At 41.3% G+C, this 24,111-nt stretch overlaps 1 protein-coding gene across 3 annotated transcripts in view; it reads left to right on the top strand.

Annotated features, from left to right (window-relative positions):
* The first annotated feature begins 7,663 nt into the window (after positions 1-7,663).
* Positions 7,664-24,111, top strand: part of LOC140491852 (protocadherin gamma-A11-like) — a 47,264-nt gene continuing 30,816 nt past the window's right edge. For 2 of the 3 annotated variants that reach the window (XM_072590261.1, XM_072590262.1), the window contains exon 1: positions 7,664-10,220. In XM_072590261.1, coding sequence (XP_072446362.1) covers positions 7,793-10,189 — 2,397 coding nt within the window. In that variant the 5' untranslated portion in view covers positions 7,664-7,792 and the 3' untranslated portion in view covers positions 10,190-10,220. The remainder of the gene's footprint in view (positions 10,221-24,111) is intronic. The other variant, XM_072590263.1, reaches the window with a different exon arrangement.

The following is a 24,111-nucleotide window of genomic DNA, read 5'->3' as shown; positions in this document are numbered from 1 at the left end:
TTCTGGGGTAGAAATGACCTGAACGAGAAGAACGGATTGCACCTGAATTGGAAGGAGACTAATATACTGGCAGGGAGATTAGCCATAGCTGCTTAGGAGGAATTTAAGTATTAAGATGGGGGTGGAGCCAAGGAAGATAGTGAGGAAAGAGATCAATCTGAGATTGGTACACTTGAGAAAAGAAGCAAGTCAAACAGTCAGGGCAGGCAGGGGCAAAACAGAGAACAAGGTGAAATTGATAAATTAAACAGCATTTATTTCAATGCAAGAGGCCTAACAGGGAAGGCTGATGCACTCACGGCATGGTTAGGAACATAGGACTGGGATATCATAGCAATTGCAGATTTGTGGCTCAGGGATGGACAGCACTGGCAGCTTAATGTTCCAGGATACAAATGCTACAGGAAGGACGAAAGGGAGGCAAGAGAGGAAGGGTCGTGGCATTTTTGATAATGGATAGCATTACAGCTGTACTGAGGGAGGATATTCCCAGAAAAACATCTAGGGAACTTATTTGGGTTGAACTGAGAAATAAGAAAGGGATGATCACCTTTTTGGAATTGTATTATAGAACCCCTAATAGACAGAGGGAAATTGAGAAACAGACGTGTAAGGATATTGCGATTATCTGTAAGAATAATAGGGTGGTTATGGTAGGGGATTTTAACTTTTTAAACATAGACTGGGACTGCAATAGTGTTCAGGGTTTCGATGGAGAAACATTTGTTAAGTGTATACGAGTAAAGTTTCTGATTCAATATGTGAATGTACTTCCTGGAGAAGGTGCAAAACTTGACCTATTCTTAGGAAATAAGGCAGGACAGATGACTGAGGTGTCAGTGGGGGAGTACTTTGGGGGCAGCGACAATAATTCTATTAGATTTAAAATAGTGATGGAAAAGGATAGTCCAGATCTAAAAGTTGAAGTTTTAAATTGGAGAAAGGCTAATTTTGACAGTATTTGGCAAGAACTTTCAAAAGCTGATTGGGGGCAGATTGTTGAGGTAAACGACTGGCTGTGAAATGGGAAGCCTTGAGAAATGAGATAACGCGAGTCCAGAGACAGTATATTCCTGTTAGAGTGAAAGGCAACGCTGGTGTAAGGTATGGTGGATGACGAAAGAAATTGATGGTTTGCTTAAGAAAAAGAAGAACGCATGTTTCTGGTATCAGCGAGACAAATTGAAAAAATACTTAGAAGAGTATAAAGGCAGTTGGAGTATACTTAAGAGGGAAATCAGGAGGGCAAAAAGGGGACATGAGATAACTTGGGCAAATAGTGTTAAAGAGAAACCAAACAGTTTAACAAATATATTAAGGACAAAAGGGCAACAACTGAGCGAATGGGGCCCCTCAAAGATCAGCAAGGCAGCCTTTGTGTGGAACCACTGGACATGAGGGTGATACTAAATGAGCATTTTGCATCAGTGTTTACTGTAGAAAAGGACGTGGAAAGTATAGAATGCAAGGAAATAGATGGTGATATCTTGGAAAATGTCCATATTACAGAGGGGGAGGTGCTGGATCTCTTGAAGTGCATAAAAGTGGATAAATCCCAGGACCTGATTAGGCGTACCCTAGAAATGTTTGGGAAGCAAGGGAAGTGATTGCTGTGCCTCTTCCCGAGGTATTTGTATCATCAATAGACACAGGTGAGGGGCCAGAAGACTGGAGGTTGGCAAACGTGGTGCCACTGTTTAAGAAAGATGGTAGGGACAAGCCACGGAATTATAGACCAGTGAGCCTTATGTCAGTGGTGGGCAATTTGTTGGAGGCAATCCTGAGGGATAAGACATACATGTATTTGAAAAGGCAAGGACTGATTAGTGATAGTCAACATGGCTTTATGCGTTGGAAATCATGTCTCACAAACTTGATTTAGTTTTATTTTAAGAAGTAACAAAGAGGAATGATGAGGGCAGAGTGGTAGATGTGATCTGTATAGATATCAGTAAGGCGTTCGACAAGATTCCCCATGGGAGAGTGGTGAACAAGGTTAGATCTCATGGAATACAGGGGAAACCCGCCTTTTGGATACAGAACTGGCTAAAAGGCAGTTGTTTTTCAGACTGGAGATCTGTGACCAGTGGAGTGTCACAAGGATTGGTGCTGGGTCCACTAATGTCCATCGTTTATATAAATGATTTGGATGTGAGCATAATAAGTATAATTCGTAAGTTTGTTGATGAAACCAAAATTGGAGATGTAGTGGACTGCAACGAAGGTTACCTCAGATTACAACGGGATCTTGATCAGATGGTCCAATGGGCTGAGAAATGGCAGATGGAGCTTAATTTAGAAAAATGTGAGGTGCTGCATTTTGGGAAAGCAAATCTTAGCAGGACTTATATAATTAATGGCAAGGTCCTGGGAGTGTTGCTGAGCAAAACGACCTTGGCATGCAGGCTCATAGCTCCTTCAAAGTGGAGTCGCTGGTAGATAGGATTGTGAAGAAAGTGCTTGGTATGTTTTTCTTTATTGGTCAGAGTATTGAGTACAGTAGTTGGGAGGTCATGTTGCTTCTGTACAGGACATTGGTTAGGCTACTGTTGGAATATTGCGTGCAATTCCGATCTCCTTCCTATCGGAAAGATGTTGTGAAACTTGAAAGAGTTCAGAAAAGATGTACAAGCATGTTGGCCGGGTTGGAGGATTTGAGCTATAGGGAGAGGTTGAATAGGCGAGGGCTGTTTTCCGTGGAGTGTCGGAGGCTAAGTGGTGACCTTATAGAGGTTTATAAAATCATGAGGGGCATGGATAGGATAAATTGACAAAGTATTTTCCCTGGGGTGGGTGATTCTAGAACTAGAGGGCATAGGTTTAGGGTGAGGGGGAAAGATATAAAAGCGACCTAAGGGGCAACCTTTTTCACTCAGAGTGTGGTACGTGTATGAAATGAGTTGCCAGAGGACGTGGTGGAGGCTAGCACAATTGTAATATTTAAAAGGCATCTGGATGGCTATATGAATAGGAAAGTTTGGAGGGATATGGATCAGGTACTGGCAGGTGGGACTAGATTGGGTTTAATATCTGTTCGGCATGGACGAGTTGGACCAAAGTGTCTGTTTCCGTGCTGTACATCTCTATGACTCTATGACTAAGTGAAACTGAATCACAATGTGCTGTATGTTACTGGGAATATTGTCATAATTTCAGAAGGCATTTGAATCCCGTACGACCGTGGATTATTTGGAACAAAACAGCAAATGTTAGAGAAACGCAATAGGTCTGGTAGCCTCGTGTAGAGAAAACACTCAACATTCTTCTGAACTTGACACAAATGTTTTCTCTCCACAAATGTTACCAGGTCTGCTACATTTTAGGATTTCTTATGTTTTAGTTCTCTAGCATCCACAGTTCTTTGTTTTGCTTTGCTTATTAATTGGAAATACGATTCTAGGAGAATCAGCCTTTCTGCTGCTAAATTCGTTATATCGATTTTACAAAGAATACGAAAAAAACATGCGATTACTTGTGTTTCTAAAGGATTCTGGATTTGCACGTGCACCGTCCTTTCATTTCATGCAGTTGCAATAAAGCCCGAAACAATATAACTTTCAGGACAATTGCTGCAGTTATTGTTTGAGGCTATTCGTGTCGCTGTCTACCAATAAGAAACTGAAATGCTGCCCTGCATCTACATTCTCCAGCTAAAGCACCACTGCGAAGAAGCGACAAAACCAACGGTGCCTGTGTATGTGCCGTGCAGCCATGAACTGCCAATCTCCTTTCGTTTACTTCCTCTCTTCCACATTAAAGTATTGACATGCATCCGTACCATTGTCCTGTAAGAGACAAGATAAGGTAATCGATTTGCCAATCTATTTTACAGCAACATCCACCTGAGAACAATGGCAATAATGAGCGGGCCTGTGTCGGACCTCTTTACGGGGCTAGCCCTTTGATCGGTTCCCGACCAGTAGGAACACAAACCCTTTGTTGAGAATATCGCTGAGTATTTGAGACCAAGTATGTGGGAATTATCCACGAGGATATTTCGGCTGGTCTTTGATGAAAGACGTTAGTATATTGAGGTTAATTTGGAAATTTGAGTTGTATTTGTTGATTAACCGCTGAGAGTCACAATGGGGAACATTTGTGTGGATGCAATAGCAGTCAGGAATCCAATGTTCTGGGCAAGTGGGTTCGAATCCCACGGCGGGAGGTGAGTTTTGAATTTAAAGTTGACGTGAAGTCGAGAGCTGGCCTGATGGTAGGTTTGTGTACAAACCCATTCCTTGCAGGGATGGCAAACTACTAGCCACAGCTGCTGCATGTGACTCCAGATGTACAGCAATGTGGTAAGCAATTTATATGGATGGACCATAAATTCTGACCAAGCTTAAGTCCTCGTTCAACAAAACAATAAACAAAGAAAACTGATTGACAGCGGCTGGAGTCCTAAAGTGGCTGCAGTAGGAAAGAGGCTCAGTGTCTGTTTTGGGCATTGAAGTTCTCCAATATTTCGCCCATAGCCTTGCATGTTACGAAGTCCACGTGCTCATTTAAATAGTTGTCTCTTGAGGCTTCCTGCTTTTACCACCGTTTAAGGCAGTGAAGTCAAGATGTCCACAACGCTCTCGCTGAAGAAGAAAAATCCTTAAATCCATTCTAAAACTCCTGATCCTTACGTTAATATTACGTCGTATTGATTATTGACCCATCTAATAAGGGGATAAGCTTCTCTTTACCTCGGCTTTTAATGCCCCTTCGAACGTTGTACCCCTCAATATCAATGCTCCTCATCCTTCACTGCGGTAAGAGAATCAATCACAGTTTACCTCTTCTTTTTTCGTAGCTGAATCGCTGCAGTCAAGACAACACGCTCCCTTATTTAATCACATCCTTCATCCATTGCGACCAGAATTGCATAATGCACCTGTTGTGACCAAACTTACGTTGTAATCAACTGAAACATAGTTAACTTGCTCTTGCTTTCAGGCAGGGCGACCAGAAGACAGAGTTATGCAGCGTTGTATCCGTTCTCTTTCTTTGCTAATACAAGTGGATAATTATTTGAAAATATTCCTTGCTGTAGTGCGAATATTATATGTAGACGATTTCCAAATGAAGATTTCAGTTGCAGCCCAGTCTTTCAATTTAGCTGTTGAAAGAGCGCAAGACCAGATGCTGGTCCTAACACAATCAATACTTCCTAGATCTTTCCTAAGAGATGGCTTGGAGTACCATTGCGACTGTGGATGGTATTTTAATTGAATAAAAGTCTGATCTCAATAACTAGTCGAATGGGGATGTAATTTAAAGTCTGCGATATTATTACTTCAATGGCATGAAATTGCAAAGTGTCGGTGTATAAAGAGACCTGGGTATCCTCATCAATGTGTCACTGAAATCTAACATACAGGTGCAGCAAGCTACTAGGAGAGCTAAACGAATATTAATCTTCAATTCAAGAGGATTTGTGTTTACAGATAATCAAGTACTGGTTCAATTTTGTTGAAGACAGCTTCCACGGCAAAGGCAGTGTTGTGCACAGTACCTGAAGAACGTTATTACTGACACAGAGGGAGTCCAGCACAGGTTCACCAGATTTGTTCCTCTGATGGCGTGACTGTCCTATGAGGAATATTGGGCAAATTGAAGATGTATTCTCTCGGGTTTAGAAGAAGTGATCGCATTGCAACCTGCAGCATAATTAAAGGAGACAAAATAGATTTAGATTTTGTTTCGACGTTATTGTCACGTGCACATAAATACAAATGCACGCACAATAGTCCATCTTAGGTACAAGCATTACGATAGAAAAAGTTAAGAACAATGTAGAAAGAAACAAGGAACAAAGTTAAAAGTTAAATATTAAAGTCGCTATATCACAGATGCAGGAGAGATGGTTCCCTTGGATGGGGATCCTAGTCCCATCAGGGACAATTAAAAATAAGGAGTGCCCACATTGGACTAAGATGATGAGATTTTTTGATTCAGTCGTTGTGAACCTTTGGAAATCTTAACACAGAGTGCTGTGGAAGCTCAATCTTCAAGTATAGCTTAACTATGTTTAAAACATACCTTGATAGTTTTCTAACTACTAAAGGGGTAGAGATTAGTGGGGATAGATAATGAAAGACATCAAAGTATTAGATTAGTAATGATCGCGTTAAATAACATGGCAGGCTGGCAGGCTGAATGGCCTTCTCCTGCTTCCATGTTTCTCAGTTCCGATGATTAAAAATAGAACATTGCCAGTGCTGTGCGCTCCAATGGACTGCGTTCACTTGTGGGAAACGTTCTATTGTAATCTGCTACCAGTGGCCTCATTTTTGCTGTCCACGTTGTCCACCATCGAGGCTGAACGTTGCGATTTTACACCGATATAGCGATCTACCTCTCTTCCTTCGAATTCTGAGACAAAATCTAACATTTAAACCATTTAGAATTCGTCACACGTTTTAACAGATTTTGTTTTCGTTTCAAAAGCTATTACTTCCCCTTGTGCGTTTTTATGATGATGGCCCGAGATGCTCGCATTCTAACTCTTTTTATATGTTTCCGTTCAACTCATCTGTTCATTCTTAACCTCACGAATATAAACAGCACCCATGCCGCATTTCAACATCTGCGACTTTATGAGCATGATTCATAACTCGCGTTTACTTCTGCGATGCTAAGGCATGATTTTCCTGAATCAAGTGAACTATTTACAAAAGCAGATTGTAGTATAGAACATTCGAGTTCGGTGATACTTCAATCGTGGAGCTATTCCGTTTGGTGTCGGTCTAGATATCGGGGCCATTTTCGCAGTGTTTAATGACTGCACAGTGAGATTTGAGATGCTTCAAAAAGGAGCTCAGTAAAAGGTTGCAAACACCAAAGAAATTGGTCGATGTGATGATGTTCAGTGTGTTACGTTTATCGAAGAATATCAGAGCGCGCACAGTTGTCTATCTCATTCTTTTCATGTTACCGCATGCGTTAATTAGTTTCTCGGAATACAGACGTATAGGTATGTTCTTAGTTTTAACAGAATGCGAGCAGAATATTGAACGTTTGGAGCAGCACAACTAATTATTGGGCACATTCTTTCTTGGACACGGTCAGGGTGCCACTGTTTGATTCTGGACGAGGGATGATAGGTTCACCATAAATGTATTCCAGTCACATTCAAAAAGAGGTAGCGTGCGTGAAAATAAATTGATTTGTGAGGACTAATGAGACAGAGAAAAGATCTGTTACGAATGTATCGATTTCAGTCTTTGCTATTTAACAAAAAAATCAGCGTCTCGGAGATAATGTTAGCTTTTTCAAGTATTAGAGATATCTAAACACTTTTAGAATCATTAGTTCAGATTTAAGGCCTAGAAATGCTTGGAAATTTCGTAACCGACGATTTATTTAAGTCGTGGAATGGCAATATAACAACTAAACATGGACAGCCGTTGATGACGATAATGAGGCAAGTATCAAACGGCTCAGGATTCCGATACAGCACATTGAAAATGTAATTTGTGAAATGCCATTTGTCGAGATATTTTTAATTGTACACCCATAATTTGACAAGATCTCTACAGGGTCTAGCTTTAAGAATAGTTGCAGTTATTGGGCGAAACTCTTCGTGTCGCTGTCGACCAATAAGAATTCGAGACGTTGGAAGAGATCGACCGCCTCCTCCGAGACAAACAGAACCTTACGAGCAGTTGGTGTCTGCGTTGATCGTGTGCGGTCACGGTCAGTAAAGCTCTCCTAGTGATATCTTAACGTTGCTCAGTTCAAAAAATCGGATATTGATATGCAGCTCGTTATTTTTTTCTGTCAGAATTGACGCATCAATTTGACAATGGCAACTACTCTGATGAGCCGAGTATCCATCATTTTTTTGCTATGCATTTCTGACCTGGTTTCCGAACAACTTCGCTACTCGATTCCCGAGGAAGTGGAACGTGGAACCTTTGTTGGCAACGCCGCTGAAGATCTAGGATTAAAGGTTTGGGAATTAGCAAGTCGCAAATTTCTTCTGATTTCTGATTACTCGAAGAAATACATGGAGATAAATGTAGAAAATGGTTTCTTATTTGTTAATGAAAGAATCGACAGAGAACAGCTTTGTAGCAAAACCGCTGCATGTTCTCTCTCTTTCCAAATCACGCTCGATAATCCTTTGGAAATGTATCCCCTTGAAGTGGAGATACTAGACGTAAATGATAATTCACCCATCTTTTCGAGGAAGGAATTCTATTTGCAAATCAATGAGTTAAATGCGCCGGGCGCTCGCTTCCCTCTCGAGAGCGCGCGTGATCTGGACGTGGGTACAAACACAATCAACACATACCAGATCAATCCGAACGAGCACTTTGATATTAAAGTGCAGACAAGAAGAGGGGGGAATAAAAATGTCGAGCTGGTATTAAAGAGGTCCTTGGACCGTGAACAACAGTCAATGTTTACTCTAGTATTGAAAGCCATTGACGGTGGGATTCCGCAGAGATCTGGCACAGCGCGGATCATCATTAACGTCATTGACACAAATGATAACGCACCCGTCTTCGATCATGAAACTTACAGGGCGACGGTGATGGAAAATATTGCGAATGGCTCTTTGGTGCTCAAGGTTCATGCTGCTGATATAGATGAAGGTACAAACGCTGACGTGACTTATTCTTTCACCAATCATGTTTCCCAAAATATTCGTGAGCTGTTCAAGTTGGACCCTATGACTGGAGAGATCAGAGTTCGAGGAGTACTGGATTTTGAAGAAGCCAATGTTTATGAATTTGACGTCCAAGCAATGAACTCTGCTCCGTCTGAATTGTCAGGTCTTGCAAATGTTGTCATTGATGTACTTGACACTAACGACAATAGTCCTGTGTTGCAAGTTACGGTGGTGTCCAGTGCTGTGCGGGAAGATGCTTCTTCAGGGGTTGGTATTGCTCTGATCAGCGTAACAGATCGCGATTCTGACGAATATGGGAGAGTTCAGTGTCAGATCCCAGACAGCATTCCGTTCAAGATTGAAAGATCTTTGAAGGGCAACTACAAGTTGATTACCAATGGCTTTCTGGATCATGAGATTACCCCACAGTACAACATCTCCCTTTCAGCCTGGGACGGTGGATTTCCTCCACTTTCAGCAAGTACATTCATTGTGGTTTCAGTAATTGATGTCAATGATAATGCACCAAGTTTTACACAGTCGTCATATAACGTGTATCTGATGGAGAATAACGCGCCCGGTGCATCTATATTTGCTGTTAGTGCAAATGATGCTGATTTGAATCAGAATGCGGAAATTTCTTATTCCTTTGTCGACAATCGACAGCAAGAAGAAATAGCCTCCTCTGCGTACTTTACGATTAACTCCAAAAATGGGAACATTTACGCTCTGCGTTCCTTCGACTATGAGCAACAGAAACATTTCCAGGTGAAAGTTCAAGCTCAGGATGCTGGGTCGCCTCCATTGAGCAGCACTACCTTTGTGAATGTTATTATTTTGGATCAAAATGACAATGCACCCATTATTGTTTCACCTCTAACATGGAACAACTCAGTAACAGTGGAGGTTATGCCACGTTCAACATATCCAGGATATCTGGTCACCAAAGTAATTGCCACGGATGAAGACTCTGGTCAGAACGCAAGGCTTTCCTATGAGTTTTTGGAAGCCAGTGATCCTAGTCTGTTTACTGTTGGACTTCTTTCTGGAGAAATTAGAGCAACGCGAGCATTTAGTGATCAAGATATCTTTGCCGTGCGCGTAGTCCTCTGCGTGAAGGACAATGGACAACCGAGCCTTTCCAGCAGCGCCACAATATCCTTTATCGTAATGTCCAATGTTACTGAGAAATCATTTGACCAACGTGATGAACCCAGACACTCGGAATTTTTTTCAGGTATAAATAGTTATCTAATCATAATTTTTGGATCCACTTCCTTTTTGTTTCTCATAATAATATTATGTTTGCTCACCCTGAAGTGCAGACAAGATAGAAATACTACTGAAATTTATAGCTCTGCAGTCTGTTGTTGTAATGAGAGAAATTCGACTGATGGCTTTAATCGGACACCAACAGGAAGGGATCCTTTGAATTATAGCGGGGCAGTTCAGACCGGAAGTTATCATTACAGTGTGTGCTTGTCACCGGAATCATCGAAGAGTGACTTTCTGTTTTTAAAACCTTGTCATTCTACGTTGCCTTTCAACGATCGGAGTGTTCGTGACAGCGCCGCAAGAAACTAACCACGACAACAAACTATTCTTTCTGTGGCAGGTAATTCTTGACGAATAATTATGTATTTTATTTTCAAATAAAGAGTCAGAATCATTGTTAAACAGACAGGATTTTCATATTGATACCGGAAAGATTATTGCACAAGTTTCTCATTCCTGTTGTCATCCTGCCAGAGGTTAGAGTTTTCCTTGTTTAATAATCTAATTTTTTTTCTGCTTTGAAAGTATTTCTTTACCTGAAAATTATGAAAAAAATTACTTCCCCCCCCCCGATCCTTTTAATGTTTGTTTTAGATAACTGCTATATAAAAATTTCAGAAGGCCAATGTTTTAATAGTATCGAAAACCATTTCATTTGAACAGCTTGTATTTCTCTTAAGACCTGAGTGTACCTTTATATCAACGGATTGCATGAAAGAAGACATTAATTTTGGACTAGAGAGTGCTCTGTGAAACAGTGATCAGATAACAATATGCTATTTTTTGTAATTCATATGCCTTAAAGAGTCAACTGTGTTTACACTGACAGGATTCTTACCAGATTATCCCACCAACGTCTCTCCGTTGTGCGCAACACGCTCGATGCTTTGTATGGGTGTTTAACCTTTGATGTGGGCTCACAGCATATCCTGCGATAGTTCACAATTACCCACCTTCAAATGTTCGAGGGATGTTTGCGCCAGCATTTAATTTAGAAGATTCAAATCACAATCCAAATCTTCTAAACGTAAAATGCAAGCTGCATGTCGCGTCTCGTTCAAAGGGCAAGCGAAACTGTCCGTGATGTCCAACTCTTGATAACAAAGACACCTGGCACAAGTTAAAAAGGAAATCCTGTTACTGATCTCATGTATATCAATCCGTTCCTCTGCCACTATTTCAAAGAATAGGAGAGTGTCCTAGTCATTGTTCATCACGACATCAATAAAACACTGATTAATTATCCCTTGCACGTAGCATTTTGTAGGAATGTAGAATCAGAGAATTGTATTACAGAAGAGGCCATTCAACCATCGAATCTATCCCGCCAAAAATACACTAAATCTACACTCGTCCCACTTTCCAGCACAAGGCCCTTTGAATTTTATGATGCTTCAAATGTTCATCCAAAAACTTTTAAATGTGAGATTACCGTCAAACGTTAACCTTGCAAGCAATTGATGTCAAAGTTCGTCGCACCACCATGTTATTTTCATTTGAAAGGTTCGGCCTGAGTCAAAAAGCTCTTTTAGGGACCCTGAATCAGAGAAATGTATTGTGAAATCACAATTTCTTTTCTGTTTTAACTACTGTTTTATGTTATCAATTGGTTAATGCTTTGGACGTTATTAGTATTTGGTGGCTAATGTTCATTTATTAGTAAAATAGTTTGGAAATTAATATTGAGAAGTTGAATGGTTCATGTCCGCACCACAAGAAGCATTATTTTAGAGTTTAAAACTACAGTGTCCCTTATCTGTAACGCAGACCGACCACCGTTTTGGAGAGTTGTTAATTGTGTCTACCAATACCTTCCTGCTGGCTTAGGTTTGCTGCTGATTCTTTCAGCAGGCAACGATTTTGCTCTTCTGTTAAACGAACTGAAAATGGAAGAACTGTTATATTGCTTACAGAGAGTCTGAACAAACGCGGCGACACTTTATAAGAAGACTGGGTTATTTAACGCAGTACAGATTATTTTTGATTATTAGATGAAAACAATGAATTCAGACTTTGGGCTCTCATGAGTTTGACTGCTTCGTGGCACACACATTTAGACAGACAATCAGGAACTGAAGTACACTGCATTTCAAAAGACTAATCTGAGAAAAATCGTGGAACTTTTTTTTTCAAATTCCAGATACACAATCTTAAACTTGACAGACGAAAATCTCGATGGTACCCATTTGTCCCTACACGTGTGTTGGGTTGCTTCTGTCGTCGAGGACTCAGGAATAAAGCTGTGCATCATGGAATTTGAAAGAAAAACAGTTCCACGATTTATCTCACCACGGAGATAGGGCCATTGCTGAAGTAGCTGAAGGTCGGTATTGACCACTGTGACGATGAACTCCTGCCGTTTTTTTTCCGGGTGAAATTCTTTGACGCATTTCATTTAACTTTGTTCCAGCGTTCACTGAATTTCACTTGAGGATCTCTTTTGCCTAATCGCGAGTGTTTTAAAATTTCCATAGAGCTTTTTAGTTCTATATTCGGAAAATGCAGCATTGCTATCAATCAGGGCAGTTTATTTATCTCACCTTTTGAATGACGATGCTCGGTCAGATTTGAACATCAGTTGTAAAGATTTGCAGAGGGAGTGAGGCTTGCAGAATCCTCACTCTGTACCACGCATAGATTTGCTAATGAACAACTGTTGCTTAGTAGTACGACTGATGACAGATTCCATTACCCTGATCCTGAATTAGAGGAAGACCAACAGGGTCGTAGTTGACTGATTTGTGCTGCTTATTTGAACAGAGCCCATCGAGACAACCTTTGAGTTGATGTCTAAGGAAATTCAGGCTATGGTCCTTTTTATTTAAACGAAATGTAGATATCTTGCACGCCACCTGGGGGTTTTGTTTAGTGCAAAATTGGTCACATGTCTAGTGTGCAGTTTTATTCCGTGGTGTCACATAGAGAGAATACAATGCGCAAACTACTGACCTGGACAGTAGTCGGGAATTGAGTAAGATAAATTAGCAAACTTTAACTACTTACTGAATGGATTTCAGGCTGCTTATCATGGAGAATGAAAAACAAACGAAATCAAGAGAAATATTTCACTTAAATATCGCACCTTCATTTTTCAAGGTTTCTCAAGCCCTTTCGAGCCAAACACAGATTTGTTCATTTGGGAGGCATTTATTGCTCGTCCCTAGTTGCCCCATGAGAAGGCGGTGGTGAACTGCCTTCTTGAACTGCTGCAGTCCGTGCACTGTAGGTAGGCTCACAATATCATTAAGAAAAGAATTTCATGATTTTGACCAAACGACTGGGTTTGGCGACATATTTCCAAATCAGGAATGTGAGAACCTTGGACGAAAAATTGCAGGCCGTCGTGTTCCCATGTATCTGCTGTCCTGTCCTATTTGATGGAAGTGGGCGTGGGCTTGGAAGAAACTGTATAAGGATCGAAGGCAAATTTCTGATGAATAATTGAAGTTTCAAAGCAGGAAACATTGTAGTCAATTTGTGCCTACTCAGGTGTCAAAACGACCCATAACGATAATGGGCAGAGCGTTGTGTGCATGTGGTGCTGATTGATTAATTGACCACCACTATATAAAGGTTGCATTTGGCTTGATTTATTTCAGCGTGGGGGCGGGGCGAAGCAATTTAGCCGAAGAGCTAAACTTTCTTGCCGTTCAGCAAACACTTCACGTTTTGAGCTTCACTATGCTTATAGCTCGTTAGAAGTCTGCCAATGCAACTGGTAGATTTACGCAGATAACATATCAATTCAGGTTTTGTAATCTGTATTAATGGTAATATATGGACGTGAGAAATTTAATCGGGCCTACAGATTGTGAAGCTACATATTGTGGTATTTTAAATATTTAGTGCTGCTGTCCCATATAATCAAATGGGCATTCATACTTTCATTCATCGAACTTGGTTAAGAATGGAAGGCAAACAGCTCAAATGATGCACTGCACTAGGCACACGAACTAATTTTGGCTGGCTAATTGAGTCAACTTCATTAGGATGGTAATCCAAGACAAAGGACGGGAAAATTTCTGGCGGCAACAAGCTGCTTCTTTTTTGAGGTATTATAGGTGTTGGAGGTGATTTCCTCAATTTCCAGGAACAGCAATTACTGTTTTATATGCTGTTGCATTGTTTCGGAACTTCGGAGAAAAAAAAGGCAAAACAACAGCTCTTTTAAAAGGCAGAAGAACCGACAAATGCAGCACATGGTGAGGTCCGTGCAGGAAGAGAGTGACAGACAGAGAAAGAAAGAAACCAGCAGTGCTAACTGACACAGCAGTGAACCAGCGCAGTTACTGCCTTTGATATTTGAATTCATGTATCGCTGGACATCGGAGTGCATCTGGGAAAATTAACAAACAGTAAAATTCGCAACTAATCTTGGAGGAACCTGTTTGGGAGAAAAAACAGACAAGTGAATATTTTTAAGTTTAGCCTACAGAACATCTACAGCAGTGAGTGGAGTCGGTTCTTTCTTGATTATATGTTTTATTGAGATATGTCTCTTGGTTAAAATTAAAATATAACTCACAAGTATTAAGTTAACCTGGAACAGTATTTTAGGTAACAACAAGGACTGCAGATGCTGGAAACCAGAGTCTAGATTAGAGTGGTGCTGGAAAAGCTTTTGCCCGAAACGTCGATTTTCCTGCTTCTCGGATGCTGCCTGACCTGCTGTGCTTTTCCAGCACCACACTAATCTAGACTCTAGAACAGTATTTTGTCGAGGAATAAGACAGTGCTATTTACTGGGTCTGTAAATTGGAAGAAGCAAAACTTAGCCTTTACGCTTTTCTTGCCAGATGTGGGAGTTTAGGGAGAATTTATCTGTTGCTGAGGATTATATCTACAATAAATGCCGTTGTTTGCGAATCATATCAGATTGAATGATGAGTTGGAGGGACAGTTAGAAGCAAAGAGGAATTTACAAGAGCAGGGCGATGTGATGAATGGGAATTATAGGAAGGGAAATAGTTGCAAATACGGTCACATAGATGGTTTAACTCGAGGAAAGGTAAGAGAGGTAGGCAGGTAGTGCTGGAGTCTTCTGTAGCTCTCCCCATTTCAAATGAGTATGCGATTTAGAAAATGTAGGGGGTGATGGATTCTCAGGGGAATGTAGCACGAACAGCCAGGTTTCTGGTATCCTGACTGGCTCTATTACAATGAGGGTTACGCCAGGTTCCAAGAGATCAATTGTGTTAGGGGACTCTTGCCAGAGGGACAGACAAACGTTTCTGTGGCCAGCAGTGAAAAATCAGAATGGTGCCTTGCCTTCCTGGTGCCAGGATCCAGGATGTCTCAGAGAGGGTGCAGGATGTTCTCAAGGGGGAGAGGGACCCGCAGGCGGTCGTTGTACACATCGGAATCAATGACATAGGAAGGCAAAAGGGTTAGATTCTGAAAGGAGAACATAGAGAGGTGGACAAGAATTTAAAAAGGAGATCCGTGAGAGTAGTAATATCTGGATAATGATGCTGCCAGCTACTGAGGGCAGGAGTAGGAGGATAGAACAGATGAATGCATGGCTGAGGAGCTGGTGTATGGGAGAATGATTCACATTTTTGGATCATTGGAATCTCTTCTGGGGTCGAAGTGATCTGTTCAAGGAGGAAGAATTGCACCTGAATTGGAACAGGACTAATATACTGGCTGAGAGATTTGCAAGAGCTGCTGAGGAGGATTTACACTATTAATGTGGTGGGTGCAATGGAGGGAGATAGTGAGGAAAGAGGTCAATCTGAGACTGGTGCAGTTGAGAAAAGAACTGAGTCAAACAATTAGGGCAGGCAGGGACAAAGCAGAGAACAAGGTAAAATTGATAAATTAAACTGCATTTATTTCAATGCAAGAGGTCTAACAGATGAACTCAGGGCATGCTTAGGAATATGGGACTGGGATATCATAGTAATTGCAGAAATGTGGCTCAGGGATGGATAAGACTGGCAGCTTGATGTTCCAGGATTCAAATGCTACAGGAAGCACAGAAGGGGAGGCAAGAGAGGAAAGGTAGTGAAGCTTTTGTTAAGGGATTGCATTACAGCTGTACTGAGGGAGGATATTCCTGCAAATACATCCAGGGAAGTTACCTGAGTTGAACTGAGAAATACGAAAGGGATGATCACCTTATTGGGATTGTATTATAGACTCCCTTATAGTCAGAGGGAGATTGAGAACAGATTTGTCACAAGATCTCGGCTATCTGTAAGAATAATAGGATGGTTATGTTGGGGGATTTTAATTTTCCAAACATAGACTGGGACTGCCAGTCTATAGCATTAAGCATTTAGATGGAGAAGAATTTGTTAAGTTTATACAGGAAAATTTTCTGATTCAATATGTGGTTGGACATACTGGAGAAGGTGCAAAACTTGACTTACTCTTGGGAAATAAGGCAGGGAAGGTGACTGAGTGTAAGTAGAGGAGCACTTTGGGGCCAGCAACCATAATTCTATTAGTTTTAAAATAGTGATGGAAAAGGATAGACCAGATCTAAACGCTGAAGTTCTAAATTGGAGAAAGGCTAATTTTGATGGTATTTGGCAAGAACTTTCAAAAGCTGATTGGGGGCAGATCTTTGCAGGTAAAGGGATGGCTGGAAAATGGGAAGCCTTCGGAAATGAGATAACGACAGACCAGAGAAGGTATATTTTTGTTAGGGTGAAAGGAAAGGCTGGTAGCTGTAAGGAATGCTGGATGATGAAAAAAATTGAGGGTTTGGTTCAGGAAAAGAAGGGAGAATATTTCAGGTATAGGCAAGATAGATCAAATGTATCCTTTGCAGAGTATAAAGGCAGCAGGAGTATACTTAAGAGGGAAATCAGGAGGGAAAAAAGGGGACATGAGATAGCTTTGGCAAATGGTATTAAAGAGAATCCAACAGGTTTTTACAAATACATTAAGGACAAAATGGTAACTCAGGAGCGAACAGAGGCCCCTCAAAAGATCAGCAAGGTGGCTTTTGTGTGGAACCGCAGGAGATAGGGAAGTTACTAAATGAGAATCTTGCATCAGTGTTTACTGTGCAAAAGGACATAGAAGGTATAGAATGTAGTGAAATAGATGGTGATATCCTGAAAAATGTTCATATTATGGAGGAGGAAGTTCTGGATGCCTTGAAACACATAAAAGTGGATGAATCCCCAGGACCTGATCAGGTGTACCCTAGGACTCTGTGGGAAGCTGGGGAAGTGATTGTTGGTCCCCTTGCTGAGATATTTGTATCATCAATAGTCATAGGTGAGATGCCAGAAGACTGGAGGTTGGCTAGCATGATGCCACGGTTTAAGAAGGTTGGTAAGGACAAGTGAGGGGACTATAGACCAGTGAACCTGACATCGGTGGTGGGCAAGGTTTTGGAGGGAATCCTGAGGGATGATGTACATGTGTTTGGAAAGTCAAGGACTGATTAGGGATAGTCAACATGGCATTGTGCATGGGAAATCATGTCTCATGAACATGATTGAGTTTTTTGAAGAAATAACAAAGAGGATTGATGAGGTAAGAGCTGTGCACGTGATCTATATGGGATTCAGTAAGGCATTCGACAAGACTCCCCATGAGAGACTGGTTAACAAGATTAGATCTCATGGACTACAGGAAGAACTAGCCATTTGGATACAGAACTGGCTCAAAGGTAGGAGACAGAGGATTTTCGTGGAGAGTTGTTTTTCAGACTGCAGGCCTGTGACCAGTGGAGTGCCACAAGGGTTGGTGCTGAGTCCACTACTTTTAATCATTTATGTAAATGATTTGGATGTGAGTGTAAGAGGTACATTTAGTAAGTTTGCAGATGACACAAAAAATAGAGGTGTGGAGGTGTAGTGGACCATGAGGAAGATTACCTCATTGCAAAGGTCTCTTGATCAGATGGGCCAATGGCCTGAGAAGTGGCAGATGGAGTTTAATTTAGATAAATATGAAGTACTGCATTTTGGGAAAGCAAATCTTAGCAGGACTTATACACTTAATGGTAAGGTACTGTGGAAAGTTGCTGAACAAAGGGACTTTGAAGTGCAGGTTCATAGGTTCTTGAAAGTAGAGTCACAGGTGGGATAGGATAGGATAGCGTTCGGTATGATTTACTTTATAGGTCAGAGTATTGAGTACAGGAGTTGGGAGGTCATGTTGTGGCTGTACAGAATATTGGTTAGACCACTGTTGGAATATTACGTAAAATTATGGTCAAATTTCTATCGGAAAGATGTTGTGAAACTTGAAAGAGTTCAGAAAAGATATGCAAGGATGTTGCCAGGTTTGGAGGATATGAAGTATAGGGAGAGTTTGAATAGGCTAGGGCTGTTTTCCCTGGAGCTTCGAAGGCTGAGGGGTGACCTTATTGAGGTTTATAAGATCATGAGGTACATCAATAAGATAAATAGACAAAGTCTTTTCCCTGGTGTGTTGGAATCCAGAACTAGAGAACATATGTGTAGGGTGACAGGGGAAAGATATAAAAGAGATCTGAGGGGCATTTCTTTCACACAGAGAGTGATACATGTATGGAATGAGCTGCTGGAGGAAGTGGTGGCAGCTGATCAGGTGTACCCGCGAACTCTGTGGGAAGCTAGATAAGTGATTGCTGGGCCTCTTGCTGGATGTTTGCATCATCGATAGTCACAGGTAAGGTGCCGAAAGACTGGAGTTTGGCAAACGTGGTGCCACTGTTTAAGAAGGGCAGTAAAGACAAGCCAGGGAACTATAGACCAGTGAGCCTGACCTCGGTGGTAGGCAAGTTGTTGGAGGGAATCCTGAGGGACAGGATGTACATGTATTTAGAAAGGCAAGGACTGATTCGGGATAGTCAACATGGCTTTGTGCGTGGGAAATCATGTCTCACAAACTTGACTGAGTTTTTTGAAGAAGTAACAAAGAACATTGATGAGGGCAGAGCAGTAGATGTGATCTGTATGGACTTCTGTAAGGCGTTCGACAAGGTTCCCCATGGGAGACTGATTAGCAAGCTTAGATCTCATGGAATACAGGGAGAACTAGCCATTTGGATACAGAACTGGCTCAAAGGTAGAAGACATAGGGTGGTGGTGGATGGTTGTTTTTCAGACTGGAGTCCTGTGACCAGTGGAGTGCCACAAGGATCGGTGATGGGCCCTCTACTTTTTGTCATTTACATAAATGATTTGGATGCAAGCATAAGAGGTAACGTTAGTAAGTTTGCAGATGACACCAAAATTGGAGGTGTATTGGACAGAGAAGAGGGTTACCTCAGATTAAACAGGATCTTGACCAGATGGGCCAATGGGCTGAGAAGTGGCGGATGGAGTTTAATTCTGATAAATGCGAGATGCTGCATTTTGGGAAAGCAAATCTTAGCAGGACTTATACACTTAATGGTAAGGTCCTAGAGAGTGTTGCTGAGCAAAGAGACCTTGGAGTGCAGGTTCATAGCTCCTTGAAAGTGGATCGCAGGTAGATAGGACAGTGAAGAAGGCATTTGGTATGCTTTCCTTTATTGGTAAGAGTATTGAGTACAGGAGTTGGGAGGTCATGTTGCGGCTGTACAGGACATTGGTTAGGCCCTGTTGGAATATTGCATGCAATTCTGGTCTCCTTCCTATCAGAAAGATGTTGTGAAACTTGAAAGGGTTCAGAAAAGATTTACAAGGATGTTGCCAGGGTTGGAGGATCTGAGCTACAGGGAGAGGCTGAACAGGCTGGGGCTGTTTTCCCTGGAGCGTCGGTGGCTAAGAGGTGACCGTATAGAGGTTTACAAAATTATGAGGGCATGGAAAGGATAAATAGACAAAGTGTTTTCCCTTGGGTCAGGGAGCCCAGAACTAGAGGGCATAGGTTTAGGGTGAGAGGGGAAAGATATAAAAGAGACAACTTTTTCACGCAGAGGGTGGTACGTGTATGGAATGAGCTGCCAGAAGATGTGGTGGAGGTTGGTAGAATTGCAACATTTAAGAGACATTTGGATGCGTATATGATTAGGAAGGGTTTGGAGGGAGATGGGCCAGGTGCTGGCAGGTAGTACTAGATTCGGTTGGGATATCTGGTCAGCAATGACGGGTTGGTCCGAAGGGTCTGTTTCCATGCTGTACATCTCTATGATTCTATGGTACAATTGCAACATTTGAATAGGAATGGTTTAGAGGGATGTGGGCTGGGTGCTGGCAGGTAGGACTAGATTGGTTTGGGATATCTGTTCAGCATGAATGAGTTGGACTGAAGGGTCTGTTTGTGTGCTTTACATCTCTATGACTATGACTCTAAATAACTCGAGCAAGTGACTAATGTGTCAATGGGGGAGAACCTTTGGGCAAGATATCACAATTGTATTAGTTTTAAAATAGCTGTGGAAAAGGACAGAATTGATCAAAAAGTTGAAGTTCAAAGTTGGAGTAAGGCCAATTTTGACAGTATCAGACAGGAACTTGTAAAAAATGATCATGGGATATTATTTGTCAGTAAAGCGGATGTGAGGCATTTAAGGATGAGATAACGAGAGTTCAGAAACAGTATTTTTCCATTAGTGTGAAGGCAAGGCTGGTAGGTGTAGAAAAAACTGGATGATTAGAGAAATTGAGATACTGTTCAAGCTGTTCAAATATAGACAGCTGGGATTAATTGAATCCCTGAAAGAGTATAAGGGCATTCAAGGTATACTGAAGAGGTAAATCAGGAGGCCAATAATGGGACATGAGTTAGTTTTAGGAGAAAGTGAGGACTGCAGATGCTGGAGATCAGGGCTGAAAATGCATTGCTGGAAAAGCGTAGCAGGTCAGGCAGCATCCAAGGAGCAGGAGAATCGATGTTTCGGGCATGAGCCCTTCTTCAGGCATGAGTTAGTTTTGGCAAGAAGAGTTAAGGAGAATCCAAAGACCTTCTGTAAATACATTAAAGGCAAAAGAGTAACTAAGAATAGAATAGGGCACCTTTTAGATCAGCGTATCCATCAAGGTGTGGAACCACAGGTGATGTGTGTGATAATAAGGAAATCCTTTGTATCTGTATTTGCTATGGAAAAGGACATAGAAGTGAGGGAACTTGGGAAAATAAGTAGTGATGTCTTACAGAAGAGGAGGTGCTGGACGTCTTAAAACACATAATTATATATAAATACCTGTGAGCTGATCAGGTATTTCCCAGAACTTTGTGGGAGCTAGGAAAGAGATTGCTGTTTCCCCTGCAGAGATACTTGTGTCATCTATTGCTATGGGTGCCAGAAGACTAGAGGTTGGCTAATGTGGTACCACTATTTAAGAAAGTCTGTGAAGAAAAGACGGGGAGTTAAAGGCCAGTGTTCCTCACATCAGTGGTGTGTAATTTGTTGGAAGGGATTCTGAGGGACAGGATTTACATGCAGTTTGAGAGGCATGGACTGATTAGAAATAGTCGGCTTGGCTTTGCATGTGTGAAATCATGTCGCACCAACTTAACTGAGATTTTTGAAGAGCTGGCAAAGAAATTGATGAAGGCAAAACAGTAGGCGCTATTTTTATTGACTTCAGAAAAATGTTTGAAAAGTTTCCACATGTGAGACTTGTTCGTAAGGTTAGATCATATCAATCCAGTGGAAGCTCGCCATTTGGATATAAAATTGGCTTGAAAGAAAGAGACAGAAACTGATGGTCGAGGGTTGTTTTGCAGACTGAAGGCCTGTGATCAGTAGTGTATCACAAGGATCAGTGCTTGGTCATTTATGTAAATGCTTTAGATGTGAATATAAGAGGAATGGTTAGTAAGTTTTACAAGTTCCTGTCCGATACCATCAAAATTGATGGTGGAGTGGAAAGTGGAGAAGGTTACCTCAGATGACAACAGTACCCTGATCAGATGGGCCAATGAGCCAAAGAGTGGAAGATAGAGATTAATTTAGATAAATGTAGTATTGCATTTTGGAAAGGCAAACAAGGGCAGGACATGCAGTTAATGGTAGTGCTCTGGGGAGTGTTGACAAACAAAGAGACCCTAAGGGCACAGTTACATAGCTCTTTGAAAGTTGAGTCATCGGTAGACAGAGTGGTTTTGAAGGTGCCTTCATTGGTCAGAACACTGAGTATAGAAGTAAAATGTCATTATGCAACTGTACAGGACATTGGTTTGGCCACTTTTGAAATATTGCATACGATGCTGGTTGCCTGTCTATCGGAAGAATATTGCTAAACTTGAGAAGGTGCAAAAATTATTTACAAGGATGCTGTGAGGAGTGGAGGAATTGAGCTGTAGGGAGCGACTGTGTAGGCTGGGGCTTTTTGCCCTGTGGAGAATTAGAGACTGAAGTGTGACCTTAGAGAGGTTTATAAAATCATGAGGGATGTGGGTAGGGTGAATGGTCAAGGTCTTTTTCCTAGGGTGATGGAGTTCAAAATGATAGGACCAAGATTTAAGGTGAGAGGGGAAGGATTTCCCTGAGGGGTAGCTTTTTCATGAGAGGGTGGTGTATGTATGGAATCATCTGCCAGAGGCAGTGGTGGAAGCTGATACAATTAAAACAATTATAAGGTGTTTGGATGGATATATAAATAGGAAGGGCTGAGAAGGATATGGGTCAAATCATGACAAATGGGACGAGGTTAGATTGGGGTGTCTGCTTGGTGGGGATGAGTTGGACCAAAGTGTCTGTTTCCGTGCTGCACAACTCTATGATTCTATGTAATAAACAAGGTCAATAACTGGTGTCCTATAGATGTAATTTATCTTGACATCCTAGAGGCAATTGTCCAATACATATACAACCACATGGCATTAAGGGTTATATATTAGTTTAGATAGAGGATTAGCTACTGAACAGAAATCAAAGATCAGGAAAAACGGGCCCTTTGCTTGTTTACAAGTCGTAATGGGATGCCACAGGGTTCTGTTCTCAAGTCCCGACTATTAACAGTTTATGCTAATGACCTGGATACTGCAATAGAATGCGCTGTAGCCAAATTTGTAAGTAACACTGGGTTGTGTGGGCATGTATGTCACAATGATGATACAAAAAATTTACAGATGGATATGGATAGGTTAGGTGAACAGTCAAAATTAGGTAGATAGAGTTTAATATAGATAAGTATGAGGTTATCAATTTTTGTCAGAAGGGAAAAATAAACAACTTACTAAGTGAAGAGAAAATTAAAAATGTTATTGTGCAGAGGGTCCTTGTGTCCTTGTGCACGAGTCACAGAAAGCTAGCATGTAGGTACAACAGGTGAAAAAGAGATCAGATGGAAATTTAGCATTTATTGCTGACAAATGGACTATCAAAATAGGGACAATATATAAGATAAACATGATTTGGTATCTGGATTATTGTGTACAATTTTGGTTCCTTTGCTTGAGACAGAATGTAATTCCTTTGAGGCAGATCAGAGAATGCTCATTAGATTTGTTGAGGAGATGAAAGGCTTGCCTTATGAGGAGATAATGCACAGTTAAAGTCCATATTTGCTTTAGGCTGGAGAATTAAAGGAAATCTAATTGAAGGATATAAAATGATCTAGGAGATTGACAAAGTAGAAACAGCGTTTTCCCTTTTGGAGCAACCTAAAATGAGAGGTCATAGTTTTTTGGCTAATGGGTAGCAGATTTAAAACAGAGATGAGGAGCTTCTCTCAAAAGGTCTTGAATCAATGAAACTCACAACTGCAGAGTGTGGTTAATGTTGGACACTGAATAAATTTAATCTGGAGTTAGATTTTTAATTAATAATGGGTTCACAGATAAAGGACAGCAGGCAGGAAAGTGGAGTTGAGGCTGAATAGAGAAGAATCATGATCATATCAATGGCTTGAATCATGATTATGTGAATTGCCTACATCTCCTCCTAGATTTTATGTTATTATCTGGCATTACAATCACTTAGGAGATAAAAGGTGTCATAAGGAGATTGGTTGTGAAATAGGTCACAATCAGAGGCTGGTATCCCAAAACCAAGTCAGCCTTTATTTACACATGGACAGTCCTTGACATTGATCCAAATCCTTGAGAGCCAGTTCTCAGAATGCAAAGGATGTCTGACATTTCTGTTCTTAATCATTAACCAGGACTCCCTGATTGGATGAGAATCAAAACTGTAATCATGAAATTCATATTCTATGAGGTCCTCATGCCCGATCTCTTTGCAATCACCACATTCCCCCCCCCCCTCCCCCACCTCCACCCACCCGAGTCTGAGGACATAGGCTGTTTATTTTTTTGTAGATCCTCCTAAGGCATTGTAACACCTGTCAGGTTCTTTCAGCTCTGCCTGGGATACGGGTGACACATAAAGCACAGTAGCTCACCTCTTG

This window comes from Chiloscyllium punctatum, chromosome 20 (assembly GCF_047496795.1).
Source record: "Chiloscyllium punctatum isolate Juve2018m chromosome 20, sChiPun1.3, whole genome shotgun sequence".
NCBI classification, from domain to species: Eukaryota; Metazoa; Chordata; class Chondrichthyes; order Orectolobiformes; family Hemiscylliidae; genus Chiloscyllium; species Chiloscyllium punctatum.
This window is presented reverse-complemented; position numbering and strand designations above follow the sequence as displayed.